The 22,035-nt window shown below is 37.2% G+C and overlaps 1 protein-coding gene across 1 annotated transcript; it reads right to left on the minus strand.

Annotated features, from left to right (window-relative positions):
* Positions 1–5,774: 5,774 nt before the first annotated feature.
* On the minus strand, positions 5,775–8,269 carry LOC107797203 (NEP1-interacting protein-like 1). Its single transcript, XM_016620065.2, has 5 exons — positions 7,970–8,269; positions 6,693–6,871; positions 6,436–6,519; positions 6,177–6,344; positions 5,775–6,083 (listed from the first exon to the last, which is right to left on the minus strand). The coding sequence occupies exons 1-5, from the start codon at positions 8,133–8,135 to the stop codon at positions 5,961–5,963; spliced, it is 720 nt and encodes a 239-aa protein (XP_016475551.2). The 5' UTR covers positions 8,136–8,269; the 3' UTR covers positions 5,775–5,960.
* Between the last annotated feature and the right edge of the window lie 13,766 nt (positions 8,270–22,035).

Here is a 22,035-nt window from a genome sequence, read left to right on the forward strand (position 1 = left end):
AGATTCTTTCTCGAGTATGAACGTGTCTGCGTAATTCATATTCCCAACGTACGCCCTTTCGATTCTTTTAGTTTCATCGTGTAAATTGTGTAAAACTGACACCCCATGAATGAAGTATTATTCCTCGTCATTTTTATATTCTTTCCATTTCCTCATTAGTCTCGTAGTACTTTGTGCTTAGGGTCTATTGGAAACAACTTGTCTACCCCAAGTTAGGGGTAAGGTCTGCTTACACACTATCCTTCCCAGACCCCACTTGTGCGATTATATTGGGTGGTTGTTGATGTTGTAGTTGTTGTAGTCTCGTAGTACTTGGTGTCATCGTCGATAACGCAGAATTTGGAAGGCAATACTAACATATTTTGTCCTGCAGTGCTCAAGTACTTTGCTTGTTTGGAGATTGATTCTTGAATGTTGGATTTTGGATAACTCTTTTTCTGTGTGTAATCTGGTGGTGTAGTTTTTAACTACTATTTTCCAGTAAGTTAACAATGTCCTACAATGTAATGGTCTATATTATGACACTACAGGTTGTTTAATAACAACATTATTATGGTGATATCTGAAAATTGTCCACTTGTAAATGGTAACATTAAGAGATTCTGTGGAATTTCAGGTTGCTAATGATCTATTCTGGATTTATTTTCTCTCATATGAAATGGTCTCTACTTAAAACCGGATAATCATGGAATCGTTTTTTTGTTGCTAGAAAATCAAAATTTCGTATTTTAAGTTGCTATTTGTTCTAAAAACATAGTTAGAAAGGCTTTTCTTTTTAGCAACGGTGACAATTTAGACCAGTTTGCGTGTATCCCGGCTAATCCATTAGGTATCTTTAGGGTAATAACAAATATTTTGCATATATAAAGATTGTTGAATCCCTTCAAAACAAGGTATGCTTTAATTATAATAACAAATATGACTCAAAAATTGCTATAGGTTGCACGCGTGAAATACGTGTAACGTTCTTGCAATTTTTTGATTTCTTTTCATAGAAACTTTTGGGAGAAATTTAAAAATAGTCAGATTTACAAGTGGTAATTGAAAAATAGTCACAGTTTCAAAAGTAATCGAAATTTAGCCACTTTTCATGTAAGAATAAATCTGAACGAAAACACTGTTCAAAATCTGAAAAATTATACTGGAATTCCAGCATAATATACTGGAACTCCAGCATAATACACTGGAGTTCCAGTATAATATACCGGTCCAACACAATATGCTGGAAGTTCATACACAGGTGCTTCAATCTCCAGTATATTATGCTGGAACTTTTCGCGTGTTGAAGTTACAGTATAATATGCTGGAAGTTCATACACGGGAGCACGAATCTCCAGTATATTATGCTGGACCGATTCGTGTTGCAGTAAAATAGTGGCTATTTTTCAATGACTTTGCAAACGCTGACTATTTTTCAATTACCAGTTCGAAAACTGATTAGTCGGCGCTATTTTTACGAAATTTTTGGCTCCGTCATTGGATGCTTTGAAGGCAATGAGCTGCCTCCTATTTGGTTTGATGTAAACGCCTAATGCGAATAAAATATATTTCATTACTGCCAAGTACTGCATCCTGGACTAGATGGACGTGTACCAAAACAACTAGGAGTACTATCTACATTCCGTAAAAATTGTATGGGGCATCCGATTTGGTCGCCCATTTTTAACTTATATCCGTTTTGTTTTTTAGTTTGCATTCGTACCCATTTTTTTGTTAAAAGTGTTTTAAAAAAATGATTTTGCCTTTCTTTAATAAAAGATTATTGACAAACTGCAGGACAAAAATTTAAGCATGTTTAGGCTGAAGTTTTAGCATATAAACTAAAAAACTTCAGCTTGTTTAGACTGAAGTTTCGGATAAAACTCAGGACAAAACTGTAGTCTGCGTTACAAAACTTCAGCATGTTTTGATATGAAATTTTAGCAAATGAACTAAATAACTTCAGCATGCATTAGTAAAAACTCTTTAGAAAATTACATATTGCAAGACAAACTTAAGCATGTTTAGTCTGAAATTTTAGCAAATGAACTAAATAACTTCAGCATGTTTTGTATGAAGTTTTAGCAAATGAACTAAATAACTTCAGCATGCATTAGCAAAAACTAATTAGAAAGTTACATACTACAAGACAAAAATTTAAGCATGTTTAGTGTAAAGTTTTAGCAAATGAACTAAAAAACGTAAGCATATTTAGTCTGAAGTTTTAGCAAATGAACTAAATAACTTAAGCATGTTTAGTCTGAAGTTTTAGCAAATGAACTAAATAACTTCAGCATGTTTAGTCTGAAGTTTTAGCAAATGAACTAAATAACTCCAGCATGTTTACACTGAAGTTTCAGATAAAATTCATGACAAAACTGTAGACTGCAAGATAAATAACTTCAGCATGCATTAGCATGAAGCTTTAGCTTCAATGTGAAACAACGTCATGCTATATTTGCATGAAGTTTTAGTTTTAGCATGAAACAACTTCATGCTACATTAGCATGAAGTTTTAGCGTCAAGGTGAAACAACTTCATGCAAGTATGATTCTGAAGATGAATCTGGACAAGTTTCTGATTTTTTTTATAAAGTTGCTGAGAGAAGAGGAGGAAATTATTTTATATCTTTTGTCAGGTGTGTAATTGTCATATTATTACGGATTTTTTGTGAGATGGCTACCAAATCAATAATTTTAAAAAATAGGGTACATGTTAAAAGATGACACAAATATAGGTACGGCTGCAAATCCTCCCTACATTCGTACTCGTGTCAAAATCAAGTTTTATCTGTCATTATGTACTATTCACTCCATTTCAATTTATATGAACCTATATGACTGGGCACGAAATTTAAGAAAAAAAGAGAGACTTTTGAACTTGTTGTATAAAATGAGGCACATATATTTTGTGTGGCTATAAATTATCGCATAAAGGTAAATTGTTTCCAAATATGAAAAACAATCATTCTTTTCGGCACGGACTAAAAAAGAAATAGGTTCACATAAGTTGAAACGGATGGAGTACATATTTTATCAATTCTCTAAAGAAATATACATCAACCAATATGTATTATAGTGGAGCAATTTAGAAATAACAAAGAAATAGAGAAAAGTAATACTAACAAGTTTAACTTTAAAACAGCACAATTTAAAAGTACTTAAGACAAAAAAAAATGAAAATTCTAAAGGGGAAAAATATAGCTAAAGTAGCAAAAGTTTAAATGAAAAATATGGAAGGTCAAAGTGATTATATTAAGATGCGTTTTAGATATTACGGAAAAGATGATTAGATTTTTATTTTGGTTCCAAGTGAAAAACAAAACCTTGTTTTTTTTTCCCGAAAACATTTTTACTTTGGTTTTCAAAAACTAACTTCACATTTAAAGTAAACAATTTGGTTTGAGAAAAAGAAATGTCTTGTTAAGTTGGATTGTCTTTAAAGCTCAGTACTACCAGCATTCTCAAAAAACAGCCACACACTTAGAAGTAGAATTTTTTCTCAAATAAATCGAAGCGATAAAAGGCCGAATCTCAGTAGATTATAACAACAAGACCACTCTGCCCACTTATACTAACTTGTCACAGCCCATTTCAAACCCTGTTTATAGTATTCTAACAGCTCATGCATTTATGACTCAAATTTCTAGAATTAGACCAGATAACGTTGATTCAGATTATTATATTACAAAGTGTTTCAGTCTTAATCTTTTAATATTTTGTTTTTAAATTATTAAATTGATTAACTATTTAACTAATGTTGTCTTGCCTAGCAAGCGGATATTAAGTGTCTTCACGGTCCCGTGGTCGGAATTTTGGGTGTGGCACTTAGTAGAAGTTCTCTTGAATTAGAAGTCTTCTAAAACAAAATGTTTAAACACCCAAAAAGGGAAGCAAAGTATCATTGTCAACTATTGAACTTTTTGGCGGTTGAAAGCTGCAAATTGAGAATAACAGTATTTGTTGAAAATCCTTTGTTTGTAGCAACCAGACCAAGCAATTGCCTCATAAATTGAAGATCACTGGACTAACATCTGGAATAATGCAACCTATCATCCAATTACTCTACCAAAGATTGCCGAGGAAAAGCCAAAATCATATATGATTTTTGACTTTAAACTCAAAGTCATACATATTCTTTCACATGGAATATTAATAGTACATTTACTTTAATAAAGTGGTGCACTTTTAGTCATAACACTGAGAAAAAGCCCAAAAACATATATTATCTTGGGCTTTAGACTCAAAGTCATACATATTCTTCCACATGGAGCATTAACAGTCCATTTAGTTTAACAAAGTTGTGCACTTTTAGTCATAACACTAAACACATTTTAATTTTTGACAGAAATCTAAGATCTGACAAAATATCTGTTTCCTTTATTTTCTTGTTTACCGAAAGAAATAAAGATGACAGATTTATCTAGATAGCAAATAGTAAATATACATAAAATTTATTTACTATTAATCTATTTACTATACGTAAAATATACATTTTACTAAGAAATGTTAAATACCGTTAATTTTTATTTGCAATGATTTTTATCTAGATAACCTCAAATGTTATCTAGATTTTTTATTATATACATAATATTTATTTTTATTTTATGTATATTTACAATACGTTGACTCTCATAAAATAAAAAAATCTAATAAATATATATTTATTTTATGTCAACGTATAGTAAATATTTATTTACTCTCAGCAATGATTTTACGTATATTTATTTTATGTCAACGTATAGTAAATATTATGTATATAATAAAAAATCTAGATAACATTTGAGGTTATCTAGATAAAAATCATTGCAAATAAAAATTAACGGTGTTTAACATTTCTTAGTAAAATGTATATTTTACGTATAATAAATAGATAAATAGTAAATAAATTCTATGTATATTTACTATTTGCTATCTTTTCGGTAAACAAGAAAATAAAGGGAACAGATATTTTGTCAGATCTTAGATTTCTGTTAAAAATTAAAATGTATTTAGTGTTATGATTAAAAGTGCACCACTTTGTTAAAGTAAATGGACTATTAATGCTCCATGTGGAAGAATATGTATGACTTTGAGTCTAAAGCCAAAGATAATGTATGTTTTTGGGCTTTTTCTCAGTGTTATGACTAAAAGTGCACCACTTTGTTAAAATAAATATACTATTAGTGCTCCATGTGAAAGAATATGTATGACTTTGAGTCCAAATCCAAAGATCATGTATGGTTTCGGGCTTTTCCTCAAAGATTGCCTCATAAATTGAAGATCACTGACTAACATCTGGAATAATGCAACCTATCATCCAATTACTCCACCAAAGAAAGATCTGTTTGAAGCCTCTCAACTAAATGTTTAAACTAAAAAAAAAACTTCCACTAAAGGTTAATTACAGAGAAAAACTTGTAACCTCGGATATCCAGCTATTAGGGGCTATTTCAGTAACATAAGTCAAGCAACATAACTAACTGTTGCTACTAAGAATTAAACAATAATGGCCAAGTGCAAGAAACTTTTTTCATTTGGTAATTAGGTCAGTAAAGGGCACAGCGGCGCACGAAGCATCCCGCATTCACGCAGTGTCCGGGGAAGGGCCGTAGTGATGTAGGCAGCCTACCCTGATGCAAGCATCATTGGCTGATTCCACGGCTCGAACCCGTGATCTATAGGTCACACGGAGACAACTTTACCGTTGCTCCAAGACTCCCCTTTCAGTAATAAGCCTATTCTTGCATGAGGTGTGCATAAAACATGAGCGCACTGATACAAGATTACTACTTACCGGAAGTAGTGAGCACTATAAAACAGCTCAAAATTCTTTCTACTGATGGTAATCAACTACAATGACCATACTCAAAAGTGCATATCTGCCACTAATTACAAAGGTTTCCTCGAAATATGGTTATCTAATGACAAACATAGAGGGAAACCCTACCAGCAAATATGAAGAAATTAAATAACCTATAATTATTTACCGAGTACAACCACCTATAGATCCCTTCTGCATAATGGACAAGAGCCATGTCTCAGCAGCCATGTATCGATGCACGGTAGGTGAAACATGTGATGACATTGCGGCAAACATCTAACAGTTTCCGACATTTGAAAGTCCTGAATACATCAGAAATGACAGACATCAATCTGAATCATAAGTAATACAAACAGAAAGAGAAATAGCAAATAAATGTTACAAACGAAATTTACCTGTAAGCAGACTGAACATGAGACTCTCTCCCCTGTATCATCTACATTGTTATCTTTGCTAATTACAATCTTTGGGATCTTCTCAACAAAATCTCCCGTCAAACCTTTTGACCCGCCTGTATCGAAAATGTTAGGGACCTCTTCATATGTAGTTTCAACAGCTCCCATCTGATCAACATGAAGAAAGAGTCAGCAACTGAATTGAGTTAATTTGCTGCCACGATTCACACATGGCTAGCCGTTATGCACTACATGATACCTGACTTTGCACTGCACTTAACATTGCTGGACCAATCCGCTCACGAACTAGTCTACCACTTAACAGGCTCGCTATTACATCAATCTGTACAGTTCAAAGGATCCATCAATTAATCATACACCTAAGAAGTGTGAAATATAGCTTGAGATTCACATACAATTATTCTCATTCTCTCTTTAACTATTGGATCAGGAGTTTGTTTATCAATATACCGGTATCACAAATATAGAAGTTACAAAAGAAGTTATGTTGCTTACCAAGTAAAGAAGACATCCGATTCCAGATTCATCGGATTGCCATAGTAATAGAGATGACTCAAAGACCTCAAGGGAAAATACAGCACCAGAAATGGCTCCAACAGCGGCACCTCTAATAAATCCACTTTCTGTTTCTTGACCTATCAAAGCTCCGGTCATTGCTCCTAATAAGGTGCCCACTGCAAGAACCAATTCCATTCATTATTACCTTCAAAATCCATCTCTCTCCATTTAAAGTCAGCCCACATTATACAAAACAAAAGTAAAAAAAAAAAAAAAAAAAAAAAGTACTAGCAATTCTCTATAGTTTTCTACTGGCATAAAAATATTTAATATGGTAAACACTCCTAAATAGCATAAGACCTAGAGTAAATGTACTAACATGATTAAAGCTAATTGGTATCACCTATATAGATCTATTTTTTTCAATTTTGTCCTATCTTATAGAATTAGAAAAAGTACCCCTTTTAACATCATCATCAGTAAAAACACAATCACCAAAAAATCTGCAAATCGCCATTTCATTCTTGTAATAGGAAATGAGATTGTTCAGGAGTATGTGAAGTCTCACTGAGTGACCAGCATTGAATTAATGTTATTTATAGTCAACATATCGACTTATCTTTAGAGAGCGTTTAACTTGTTTTCAAAGATGAGATTGGAAATTTTTTGATTGTTAAAGAACCAGATTTTGATAATTGCTTCTAGGCATCTATGCTTCTGTTTATGCCTTCTTGAGTTTTATAGATCTTTTGGACCCTATGATTCAGCCATTTCAATTAAAAAAAATAAAAAAGACTCAACCTTTTTACTGCAAATTCTAGAATCCGTTTTCTTTCATGAATATAACTATCAGGCTTTAGCTCATTAACTCAACACAATGAATAAAACTAAATAGTCTCTCGGTACAATAGACCCTTGTGGTGACTCCGCGCATAGCGTTAGTGCATCGGACTTTTTTTTTTTTTTTACTCAATCTCTTCTGCTATATTCTTGAACTGTACAATACTCGAACCTATCATACAAATTCCAAAAAATGCTACCTTTTTCAATTTTTTTGCAATATATCATACCTTAAATTCAGGTTAAAGACACAATCAACAAGGCAGCCAAGATTGACAATTAAAGTAAAAAATTCCAAATACCCTGATTACACATGTGAAAGCCCTCATCAAAATGCATAGAGAAATGAAAAATCACAAGTCCTCAATTGGAAAAAAGGCACAATCTGACACACAATCAAAGAAAATTGGAGAATGGAAAGTAAATAAACTCACCTAATGCAAAGAAAAAAGTGAAAATTGCAGAGAACACATTGCCAATAATTGCAGATACAGCAAATCTGAAGAAATCTTTAGCTCTATCAATCAAATCCCTCATAGAAAAAGATGATACAATTGAAACAGCAGCAAAAGCACGAGTTGGGTACGCGTTAAAATCCATTCTTTTTTACTTCTTTTCTAAATTCAAGAGTTCTTCCTTCAAAGGGGCTGTTTTTTAAAATATAAAAACAAGAAAGTTTAGCCAAAGAAAAACAGGTATAGACCTATAAATCAATGTATATATTTGTATGTGGGGCAGTTGTAAATATAAAGAGAAGAAGTTAAGAGGGTGATATGAAGGTGAAAAGAAACCACAAAACCAACTAGCATTTATAGCTTTGTTTCTCCCTCACACACTCTCATGAGAGAAAACAAAAGGGTAATACTACCTTTGTTATTTATTCATAATATTTGATTTTTTAAGCTATGAAGAATGAGTTAGCTTTTAAAAAAAAAATTATTCTTGGAGTAAAGAATCTAGTAATATTTATTATATTTCTAATGAACAATTAATACTAAATTGGTCAATTTTATTATTAATTAATACTACAAGATGAATTATGTGAAAACATTCAAAAAATTAATTAAAGTAGATCGGGAGTAAGAAATAGTAGTTTAAATTATATACTATATATTAACAATGTAATAGGATAGTCCCGAGCACAAAATATCATGCATTCACGTAGGGTCTACCATAATGCAAACATTGATGTCTGTTTTCACGGCTCGAACCCTCGACCTATAGGTCACACGTGCCCGAACACATGACCTATAAGTAACACGAAAACAACTGTACCATTGCTCCACGCCTTTCCTTTAGTATACATATCCGTGCGATACACGAATCGTTCTCACTTGAAGACATTTAACTGTAGATATTGTTTGATGATCTGACGGTGTATAAAATTTAAACTCGATAAAAAAGTATTTTTTTGGGGGGGGAGGGGGGTGGGGGGCAAAACTATTGGATTGAATGGGAATTGGCTTGTTTTGCAAAAGTCAAAGGGACAGGGAGAGAGAAAGGGAGGCTTCTTTTTGACAAAAAGATTGAATCTTTGCTTGAGGGTTTAAATGATTCACCAAATTAAGGTCAGGTACTCACATGCAAAGTTTCTGATTGTCACTCATTTTTCTTCCTTTTTAGTTAGAGAAAGGGTATTTTTCTCCAACTCTTTCTTTAGTTTTCTTTTATTTTTGTTCTCATTATATCCAAATGGAGGAAGACATTTCAAAATCTAAACAATATTCATTATTTAAAGTGAATCTTTCGATCATTCATTTAAGAAAACACTTGATTTTGAATTTGACCTGAAGGAATATATCTTAAAAGACCTATAATTTGTCGGATGTCTATTTAGTTAAGAACAAAAAGCAAGAATTTGAAAGATTATATAAACTAGTTAAATTAAGATTTAATTGTCACATTAAGTTAATCTAGTGTTTGATCGTGCTTTCTTAACAACAACAACAACAACAACAACAACAATATTAATACTCCATCCTTCTCGAATTATCTGTCATAATTCTCTTTTACACGACCCCTAAAAACATTAATTAGAAGAGATTTTTTACTATTTTATTCTTATTTATGTCTTAAAATATAATCTATCTTCATTGAATATTTATTCTATTTATGTGTCATCTCCATCTTCAAGAACAATCATTCCTAAGGGTAAAATGAGAAAAAAATAATTAATTTTGTCTTGAACTTCTAAAATGACCAACAATTTGAGACGAAGAGAGTAATAATATACCCAGTTGCTTTCATATTCGGGCTAAATCATGTATGTATTTAAATGTAAGAACCAAATTTAGAGATCTAATCTTAGAAAATTCTAAATTAGTAGAAAAAGACAAGTTATTAGTACTATCAAAATGGTGAACCTAAATACAAACCAAATACTATATAAAGAAGATTCATATCATAAACTAATTTAGAGTTCAACTGTAGTTGACCATGATTTGTTGTGTACGTGTATATTCTTTAGTACTACAGTATTATTATATTTTAATAAAGGGGAGACTTTGCAACTGTGGTTGGGTGAGAGATGAATAGATGTCTGTGTACTTTTATGACAGAGATATTTCTTTCTTTTTGGAAGGTGGACCCTCAGAAGGAGCATTGGGATTGGAACCTATTATTATATTATAGTATTATATATATTTGTATGTTATATATAAAAAAAATATAAATTTGATATACTTTTATGCCTGCCAAATATAAAAAGTTTCAGCTGCTTGATAAAAGTAATATTAGTCCTTTTTCTTGTTTTTTAGGTTCGACTAGCTCGAATTTGCTTTCCTAAGGTTCATTAAGATTAATATATTTTCTATCATAATTGTTTTTTATTTTGAAAACTTGAATTTGATGTCGCTATTAAGAATGAAAGAGTTTTATTAATTTCATCCAGACCCTTGGTAGTTGCTCATGATCAGTGGCGCATGTAGAGATCAGTATGCGAAATCGAATAACTTTGGTCTAAACTCTATATTTATTTTAAATAATTATTTAATATGTATAAATTATTAATTTAAAAATTAATAACTTAAAAATGTTAACAAAAAAATTTGGTAAGTAAAAAGGGTTAGATTCTTGAACCTATAAATTTTAAATTCTGACGTGGTCTATGCTAGTGACAAGGTTCTTGTGTTGCCACTTGCCAGCTATGCACTTTTTCTTTTTCTTCTTCCACCCCACATTGGACGGCTTCTTTAGAAGAAAAAAATAGCACAACTACCCTTCATTTCAATGTTTCATTGCCGAAAATTAAAAACAAGAACAGAAACACTCAAATTTAAGTTTTTCTTTTAATTTTCTATTTAGATACTTGATCTAGTCAACTGCAATAATGTGAATGTAAATTAACTATATATCAAGCTTGAACTATTTCGTAGCTACGCTTGGGAATGATTAAAAATACAAGAGTACTAATTAACATATTATATAGAGATTTATATCTAAGCTTAAGGTTATTAGCTTTTTAGATTAATAGCCTTAGATTAATATGATTTGAGCGATATCAAAAACAAAAATTATCCCTTTATCTTTTAGAAAATCTAATATAATTTCCAGATTTTGAGATTTTAACTTTTACATTATAGGTAAGAAGCGTCGGAATATAATTAAAATCGTTAACAAAAGAATGAAACTTGTAAATAATGCAGATGAGTTTCTTTTTTCTTTTTCTTTTTTACTTTTATTTAGGATTCAATCATTGGTGAAATCTTGAAATTCCCATTGCCGTTACTTTACTGGAAAAAACTTACGCATATCCTTTATTTGCATCAAAATGATAAATGCACAACATATATTTTAAATAAAATTAATTAACTAATTCTAAGTAAACATATATTTTCACTTTAATTTGCTACTCTTCATGTGAAATTACGTGCTATGGTTTAAACTTCTGTTTACCCGAAAAACAGATAGAGTTGAATTTATACGTAATTCTAAGGACATGTGGTATAACTTTGCACAAATCGAAAAAGTAAGTGGAAATATATATCAAATATTGACTGTAAAAAAAGAATAAAATACAAATCAAACTGAGTAGAAAACGATTTATGAACAAGCAAGATGAATCAATGTACAAGGCTCGCAAAAAGGATAATCTCTTTACTATATTTCTGTAGAGCTCTATAATATCTGAATATGAGAGTGTATATATGCCTTAATGTGTAATGTCTGATGCCCTTACAGAAATAATAGTCATCCCTCTTATAGTGGAGGGATCCTACTTTGGATATAATTAAAAATACATAGTGGGGATCCCATGATAGATTAGCTTTTCCTTAATTCCCCCTGAGATTCTCTCCCTTAGTGCGGCTGCAACGGCTCTTGTCTCTTAGTTCGATCTTGGTCGGACTTGATATTGGTCGATCTCCAGATTTCGAGCTCGATACTGACTCGAGCTCGATATTGACTCGGGCTCGGTATTCACTCAGACTCAGATCTTGAGTTCGATAACGCCATTTTACATCATAGTTCGATTTGGACTCGAGCTCGATAATGACTTCGAGCTCGGTATTGATCGGCCCCTAAATCTTGATCTTGGTAACCTGGCTTCAGATCTCATCTCGGTATTATGAAAATGACCCTCTGTCCATCATGTTCTAATCTTGACTAATTACATGAAGGGCAAAACCGATTTTGACAGTATACATATAGTTCCCTCGTTTCTCGGGAAGAATGTGGCGAGAAACGACATGATTTTCCACTGATACGACTAGATATATACTGACGTTTGCATCGAGCTCGACCATGACGTATGTGATAACTATCCCATCGGTTTATTTACTAAGGCATTAAATGTGTGTCAGTGATGGTCGGCCACGACTGATATTGAACCGTCATTGCCAACTCTATAAATATCCCCTCTCTTTACCATTTTTTACTTTTAGATCTCCAATCTCCAAATCTTCAAAGTTCTTTTTCGCATCTTCTGAGTTCTTCATCTGTAAACCTGTGATTTTCACTGTAAATTTCTTCTCAAAACTCCAAAATACTTCTGATCTTTGTTCACAGAAGTTTAGATGGCCAAAACATAAAAAATTGTTCCTCAAAAAGAGAACGCCTCTTCATCGAGGCATGCCGGCGACAAAACACTGGTGGAGCCACGTCCTGAGGAGTGTGTTCCCGGGGTGTGTGTTCTCACTTATGATTTTAAGACCGACAAAGTCTCGCCGGTTCCCGGTCGATGTGATCCAGTATCGAGGTATATGTGCTCGATAACTGAGGGATATCTTAAACATGGAAGGAAAGATTGCAGCTGGGAGAACAAAGAAGTGATAATCCCGGCTCCCGAAGAAGATATTACTACTCATGTGAAAGGGTTTTTAAGTATTTTTACTTACCCTTTCACGTTGGGCCCCCTCGACCCTGTTGTTATCGATTTTTGCCACCAATACTGCATAACCCTAGGTCAAATCCATCCTTATTTTTGGCGAATCTTTATTCTAATCCGCTTCTTTGTAAACAAAATCGAGGGGATGCCTTTCACCCTCGACCACCTCATCCGGTTGTACAGCCCCCGCCTCTATCGAGTTGGGTTAATAAAACTCCAGCGCCGAGCCACCAAAGTGCTGTTCTCGAGCATAGATGAGGACAATGACCGATGCTGGATGGGCCGGTTCGTTCGAGTGAAGACTTTCGACCTAATCTCGGCCGAGAAGATGCCATTTCCCGAGGAATGGAATATGAAGCGTAAGTACAATCCTACTGTTAGCTCCTATTATTTTGCTCCTTCGTTTCTTTCTCACCGATATCCTTTTTCGTGATGTAGCGATTGCTTGTTTGCCCGGTGCAATTGCTAACCTTAAGAGCTGGGTACGGGACCTAGCTTCGACCTCCACATATACCGAGCGCTCGTGGCGCGATTTATCAAAGGGCCGATGGGAGGCCAAAACACATGGTAAGCTTCTTTCCCCACGTCTTTGTTGACTTTGTAAAGCATTTCTTACTTTTTTTCTTTTTATACATGTCACGACCCAAAATCTCACCCATCGTGATGACGCCTATCTTAATACTAGGCAAGCCGAAAATCTCAATAACCACAATTTCTCTCAAAATTGAAAATATAATATTTAAATACAATACAACTACTCTTCAAAACTTGGTGTCACTGAGTACATGAGCATCTAATATGAGTACAAGTCTATAATAGTGTGAGACCAAATACAGTGAACAAAGAGATTGAGAAGGAGAAACAACGTCTGCGGAAATACGGAAGCTACCTCAAAATCTCTTAAAAATCAACCGCGCGAAAGGATCAACACCCGCTATATCCGGGAACACCTGGGTCTGCACACGAAGTACAGGGTGTAGTATGAGTACAACCAACTCAACAAGTAACAATAATAAACAAGGAACTGAAGATAGTAACGAGCTGCGCATTTATGGTTCATTTCGAGTAATTCCAGCCAAGAATAGACAGGCTATCAAATCTGGCAGATAAATGTCAAATCAATTTTTATACATTTCCTGTTCATGTAATCCGTATATCAACAATCTTTCAGAAATTTTACAACAATGACAGATAGCAACTAATTGAAACAACAAATGAAAATCAAGTATAACCTCTCAGGACAACAATCACACACTGGGCTCCCAGCCCTCATCACTCCTTGGGCTCCCATTCCTCATCACTCACTGAATGGGTACTCGCGCTCACTGGGGTTGTACAGACTCCGGAGGGGCTCCTACAGCCCAAGTGCTATAATCTGCACGGACAACTCACGTGCTGCACGGACAACTCACGTGCTGCACGGACAACTCACGTGCCATAATATAAATATCTGGATCCGCACGGCCAACTCACGTGCTATAGTATCAATATCTCACATTCAGGCCCTCGGCCTCACTCAGTCATAAATCTCTCCAGTCTCTCGGGCTCTCAATAATCATGAAATCAGCCCAAACAACAATGATATGATGTATTAATAATAATAACAGAGACTGAGAAAAAATGTGCAAGTAAAAACTGAGACTGAGTACATATAGTATTTAGCAGGCAATTCAACAAGTACGCGACCTCTGTGGGTCCCAACAGTACTATCACATAGCCTAAGCATGATTTTTAACATGGTTTACAGTCAAATTTTATCAACACATAGAGAGCATATAGCTAACAATAAATTATTCAACTTTACAGTTTCCCGAGACAGACTAAGTCACAATCCCCTCGGTGCATGCCCACACGCCCGTCACCTAGCATGTGCGTCACCTCTAAAATAATCGCATGATACCAAAATCCGGGGTTTCATACCCTCAGGACCAGATTTAAAATTGTTACTTACTTCAAGCCGTGAAATTCTTATTCTGCAATGTCCTTTCCTCGTGAATTGGTCTCCAAATGCCTCGAATCTGGCCATAAATAATTCGTTTCAGTGAATAAAATTCATTAAAATTAAATCCATAAGAAAATAATAATTTTCCATAAAAATCCAAAAATTAGCTCAAAAATTGCCTGTGGGGCCCATGTCTCGGAACTCGACAAAAATTATAAAATCCGAAAGCTCATTCAACCACGAGTCTAACCATACCAATTTTACCAAAATCCGACCCCAACTCGACCCTCAAATCTTCAATTTAAACCAAGAGGGTTTTCAATTTTTTCCCAACTCCATTCACCAATTAAATGATAAAAACAATCATGAATTTAGGTAATTTAACTAATATTGAGTTAAGAACACTTACCCCGTTGTTTCCTCTGAAAATCACCCAAAATCGCCTCAAATCCGATCTCCAAATCGTCAAAAACTGAAATTTTCATCCCATTTTCAGAACTTAAACTCACTGCCCAGGCTTTTCTTCTTCGCGAACGCGGTCAGTGCCTCGCGTTCGCGAAGCACAAAATAGCTCCCGTCCAAATTCCTCCTTCGCGAACGCGACATCACCCTCGCGTTCGCGAAGCACAAAAATGCCTCTGCCTCAATGTCTTCTATGCGAACGCGTTCAACCCCTCGCGAACGTGATGATTCGTTCCCCCTCACTACGCGAACGCGACACCCCCTACGCGAACGCGTAGACCAATTGCCTGGGGTCCTCAGCTGCTTCCTCTCTTCTTCGTGAACGCGTAACACCTCTCGTGTTCGCGATGCACACCCAGTCCAACCTCCGCGAACGCGTGCTTATCTTCACGAACGCGAAGAGCAAATATTTCCTGCCTCTCAGTTCCTCTTCGCGAACGCGATGAAGGAAACCAGATGGTGCATCAGAAAAATTCCAGCAGAGTTCCAAGTCAAAAATCCAACCCGTTAACCATCCGAAACTTACCCGAGCCCCTCGGGACCTCGACCAAATATACCAACAAGTCCTAAAACATCATACGGACTTAGTCGAATCTTCAAATCACATCAAACAACGCTAAAACTATGAATTACACCCTAATTCAAGCCTAATGAACTTTGAAATTTCTAATGTCTACAAACGACTTCGGAACCTATCAAATCACGTCCAATTGACCTCAAAATTTGTACACAAGTCATAAATGACATAACAGAGGTATTCTAATTTTCAGAATCGTATTCCGACCTTGATATCAAAAGGTCAAACCCCCGGTCAAACTTCTCAAAAATTAAACTTTCGGCATTTCAAGCCTAATTTCTCTACGGACCTCCAAATAATATTAAGGACACGCTCCTAAGCCCAAAATCACCATACGGAGCTATTGGAATCATCAAAATTTAAATCCGAGGTCGTTTACACATAGGTCATATCCGGTCCATTTTTCTAACTTAAAATTTTAATTATGAGACTAAGTGTCTTATTTCATTCCGAATTCCTTTCGGACCCGAACCAACTAACCCGATAAGTCATAAATCAATTACAAGACATAATTTGAGCAGTAAATAGGGGAACGGGGTTATAATATTCAAAACGATCGGCAGGGTCGTTACATTCTCCCCTTCTTAAACAAACGTTCGTCCTCGAACGGGTTTAGAATAATACCTGGAGTCTCAAATAAGTGTGGATATTTGTTCCGCATATCATGCTCAGTCTCCCAAGTAGCTTCTTCAACTGGCTGGCCTCTCTACTGCACCTTTACTAATGCTATGTTCTTTGACCTTAGCTTTCGAACCTGCCGGTCTAAAATAGCCACTGGCTCTACATCATAAGTCAAATTACCGTCCAGCTGTACTGTACCGAAATCCAGAATGTGAGACGGATCCCCGTCATACTTTCGGAGCATGGATACATGGAACACTGGATGAACACCTGATAGACTAGGTGGCAAAGCAAGTTCATAAGCCACCTCCCCAATTTTCTTAAGTATCTCAAAAGGCCCAATATACCGAGGGCTCAACTTTCCCTTTTCCCCGAACCTCAACACACCCTTCATGGGTGAGATCTTGAGCATAACCTTCTCCCCAACCATGTGAACAACATCACGAACCTTCCTGTCGGCATAACTCTTCTGTCTAGACTGTGCCGTGCGAAGCCGTTCCTGAATTACTTTGACCTTCTCTAAAGCATCCTGAACCAAGTCAGTACCTAATAGTCTAACCTCACTAGGCTCAAACCAACCCACCGGAGACCGACACCGTCTCCCATATAAAGCTTCATACGGAGCCATCTGAATGCTTGACTGATAGCTATTATTGTAAGCAAACTCTGCGAGTGGCAGGAATTGATCCCAAGAACCCCCAAAATCAATGACACAAGCACGTAGCATATCCTCGAATATCTGAATAGTGCGCTTGGACTGTCCGTCCATCTGAGGGTGAAATGTTGTACTCAACTGAACTTGTGTGCCCAATTCTCACTGCATTGCCCTCCAAAACTGTGAGGTAAACTGCGTACCCCGATCTGAAATAATGGACCCCGGCACACCGTGTAGGCGAACAATCTCGCGAATATAAATCCCAGCCAAGCGCTCCAAAGAATAATTAGTACCGACTGGAATAAAATGCGCAGATTTGGTCAACTGATCTACTATCACCCAAACATCATCAAACTTTCTCAAAGTCCGTGGGAGTCCAACTACGAAGTCCATGGTAATACGCTCCCACTTCCACTCCGGAATTTCAAGTCTCTATAGCAATCCGCCTGGTCTCTGGTGCTCATACTTTACCTGTTGACAATTTAAACACCGAGATACAAACCCAACTATATCTTTCTTCATCCTTCTCCACCAATAGTGCTGTTTCAAATCATTATACATCTTCGCATCGCCTGGATGAATAGAGTACCGCGAACTATGAGCTTTCTGGAGAATTAGCTCACGCAAACCATCTATATTAGGTACACATAGCATGCCCTGCATCTGTAATATGCTGTCATCTCCAATAGTGACTTCCTTGGCATCACCGTGCTGAACCGTGTCCTTAAGGACAAGCAAATGTGGATCATCATACTGGCGCTCTCTGATGCGATCATATAAAGAAGACCGAGAAACCACACAGGCCAAAACTCGATTCGGCTCGGAAATATCCAATCTAATAAACTAATTAGCCAAGGCCTGAACATCCAAGGCTAAAGGCCTCTCTGCTACCGGTAAGTATGCTAAGCTGCCCAAACTCTCCGCCTTACGACTCAAGGCATCGGACACTACATTGGCCTTTCTGGGATGATAAAGAATGGTGATATCATAATCCTTAAGCAACTCTAACCACCTTCGTTGCCGCAAGTTAAGATCCTTCTGTTTAAATAAATGTTGTAGACTCCGATGATCTGTATACACCTCACACTGGACACCGTACAAGTAATGTCGCCAAATTTTCAAGGCATGAACAATAGCTTCCAACTCAAGATCGTGGACTGGATAATTTTTCTCATGTACCTTTAACTGTCTGGACGCATAGGCAATCACCCTACCGTCTTGCATAAATACTGCGCTGAGACCAATCCGCGATGCGTCACAATACACAATATAAGACTATGAACTTATAGGCAATACCAATACTGAAACTGTAGTCAAAGCTGTTTTGAGCTTCTGAAAGCTCTCTTCACATTCATCCGACCACCTGAACGGAGCACCTTTCTGGGTCAATTTAGTCATAGGCGATGCAATAGACGAGAAACCCTCCACAAAATGATGATAATAACCGGCCAAGCCGAGAAAACTCCGAATCTCAGTAAGTAAGGATGGTCTGGGCCAATTCTAAACTGCCTCTATTTTCTTCGGATCCACCTTAATACCTTCACTGGACACTATATGTCCCAAGAATGCCACCGAACTAAGCCAGAACTCACACTTAGAGAATTTGGCATAAAGTTTCTCCTCTCTTAGCCTCTGTAATACAATACCCAAGTCTTGTGCATGCTCCTCCTGGCCACTGAGTACACCAGAATATCATCAATGAATACCACGACAAATAAATCAAGATATGGTTGAAATACACTATTCATCAAATGCATAAATGCTGCTGGGGCATTGGTTAGCCCAAAATACATCACAAGAAATTCATAGTGGCCATAACGAGTTTTGAATGCCGTCTTTAGAATATTCGAATCCCGAATTTTTAATTGGTGATACCCAGACCTCAAATCAATTTTGGAGAATACCCTCGCTCCCTGAAGTTGGTCAAATAAATCATCAATACGCGGCAATGGATATTTATTCTTGATTGTAACTTTGTTCAACTGCCTATAATCAATACACATCCGCATAGTACCATCTTTCTTTTTCACAAACAGAATCGGTGCACCCCAAGGTGACACACTAGGCCTAATAAACCCCTTTTTAAGGAGTTCCTGAAGTTGCTCTTTCAATTCATTTAACTCAGTTGGTGCCATACGATACAGAGGAATAGAAATGGGCTGATTGCCCTGCACCAAGTCAATACCGAAATCAATATCCCTGTCGGGTGGCATACCCGATAGGTCTACAGGAAATACATCCGAAAAGTCTCGCACGACCGGTACTGAATCAATAATAGGAGCATCTGTATCAACATCTCTCACAAAGGCCAAATATGACAAGTATCCCTTTCCAACCATACGTTGGGCCTTTAAATAAGAAATTACCCTGCTAGGAACAAGATCTAGAGAACCCCTCCATTCAACCTTTGGCAACCCCGGCATCGTCAACGTCATGATTTTTGCGTGACAGTCCAGAATAGCATGACATGGAGACAACCAATCCATACCTAGGATTATATCGAAATCAATCATACCGAGTAATAAGAGATCAACTCTAGTCTCCAGTTCCCCAATAGTTACTACACATGACCGATACACATGATCCACAGTAATAATATCACCCACCGGTGTAGATACACAAATATGTGAAATTAAGGACTCACAGGGCATATCCAGATAATGAGAAAAATACGATGATACATATGAATAAGTGGAACCAGGGTCAAATAATATAGAAGCCTTCATGTGGTACACTGAAACAATACCTATGATTACTACGTTTGAAGCAACAGTATCTAGCCTGGCAGGAAAAGCATAGAATCGAGCCTGCCCGCCTCCTGATCGGCCTCCCCCTCTAGGGCGACCCCTAGCTTCCTGACCCCTACCCCAAGATGACAGGGCGGGTGGTGTAACTGCTGGTGCTGGTGCCGTCGGTCGAGAACTCTGCTGTGAAACCCCACTCAATAGCCTAGGACACTCGCTCTTGAAATGGCCAAATTCTCCGCACTCGAAACAACCCTTCCTCTAACGGAACTACTGCTCCTGATATCTCGAGGGATGACCTGCAGAAGTCTGTGCGGACGGGGCATGATGAGAACTCTGCGCTAGTAGTGCACTGAATAAAGACTGGCATGAGTGAGCACTGTAAGAACCATGGCTAGCTGATGCACTACGATGAGCTAAACGACCCGTCTGAGCGTATCTGTAAGAACGACCCCTACCTCAGTGAAACTGACCCCCTAAAGGAACACCGCTGCTCAAACTGTCTGCGCAGCTCTTCTCTGCGGGACTGAGGTATGAACTTCTCCAAAAAGACCATGGAGAACTAATGCCAAGTAAGGGGGGCTGCGCCAATAGGTCTACGTCTCTCATAAGTCTCCCACCATCTGAGTGCAGACCCAGAAAACTGAAAAGTAGTGAATGAGACCCCACTGGTCTCCAGAATACCTACTGTCTGAAGCATCTGTTGGCACCTATCCAGAAAATCCTGAGCATCCTCTGACTCAGTACCTCTAAATGGTGGAGGTCGAAGCCTCTCAAATCTCTCAAGTCTCCTATGCTCATCATCTGCCATAACAGGAACTACCGGGGCCTGAGCAGCTACAACCGGTTGGGTTGGTAGTGCCCCCGGTATCTGAAGTCCCTATACTACCTGGTCTGGAGTATGGGAAACGGAGGTATAAGTACCTCCCCCAGCCTGAGAAGTGGCAGGTGAGGCCTGAGCCGAAACCACCTGAGCAAGACCAGTGCAGGCTGCCAATATCTGGGCCAAAGTCTCCTAATTGCCTGCAATCTCAATGGGCACAGCTGGTGCTTGAGCTGATCCTGTCGGCTCAACTATATCTGGAATCTGCTCCTGAGCTGGAACAACTGGTGGTACTACATGTGCTATTCCAAGTGTGGTACGAGCTACACCTCGGCCTCTACCTCGGCCCCGGTTTCTACCACGACCCCGGCCTCTCGCGGCCCTAACTGGTGGCACTGGTGGATGATCGTCCAATCCGATAGTACGTGTCCTCACCATCTGTAAGAGAATAGAATAGCAAAAATTTAGTTTCCGGAATCAACAAATTCGCACGACAGAATACAAGACAGTGAAATTTTCCTAAGGTTTTTGTAGCCTCTCGAAGATAAGTACAGACGTCTCCGTACCTATCCGCAAGACTCTACTAAACCTGCTCATGACTCGTAAGACTCTACTAAACCTTCCCATGACTCGTGAGACCTTGTCACGACCCAAAATCTCACCCGTCGTGATGGCGCCTATCTCAATACTAGGCAAGCCGAAAATCTCAATAAACCACAATTTCTCTCAAGATTGAAAATATAATATTTAAATACAATACAACCACTCCTCAAAACCTGGTGTCACTGAGTACATGAGCATCTAATATGAATACAAGTCTATAATAGTCTGAGACCAAATACAGTGAACAAAGAGATAGAGAAGGAGAGACAAGGTTTGCGAAAATACGGCAGCTACCTCAAAATCTCCTGAAAATCAACCGCGCGAAAGGATCAACACCCGCTATGTCCGGGAACACCTGGATCTGCACATGAAGTGCAGGGTGTAGTATGAGTACAACCAACTCAGCAAGTAATAATAATAAATAAAGAACTGAAGATAGTAACGAGCTGCACAGTTATGGTTTATTTTGAGTAATTCCAGCCAAGAATAGACATGCTATCAAATCTGGCAGATAAATGTCAAATCAATTTTTAGACAGTTCCTGTTCATGTAATCTGTATATCAACAATCTTTCAGAAATTTCACAACAATGACAGATAGCAACTAATTGCAACAATAAATGGAAATCAAGTACAACCTCTCGGGACAACAATCACTCACTGGGCTCCCAGCCCTCATGACTCCCTAGGCTACCAGCCCTTATCACCCACTCAATGGGTACTCGCGCTCACTGGGGGTGTACAGTCTCCG

This window comes from Nicotiana tabacum, chromosome 14, assembly GCF_000715075.1.
Source record: "Nicotiana tabacum cultivar K326 chromosome 14, ASM71507v2, whole genome shotgun sequence".
NCBI lineage: Eukaryota > Viridiplantae > Streptophyta > Magnoliopsida > Solanales > Solanaceae > Nicotiana > Nicotiana tabacum.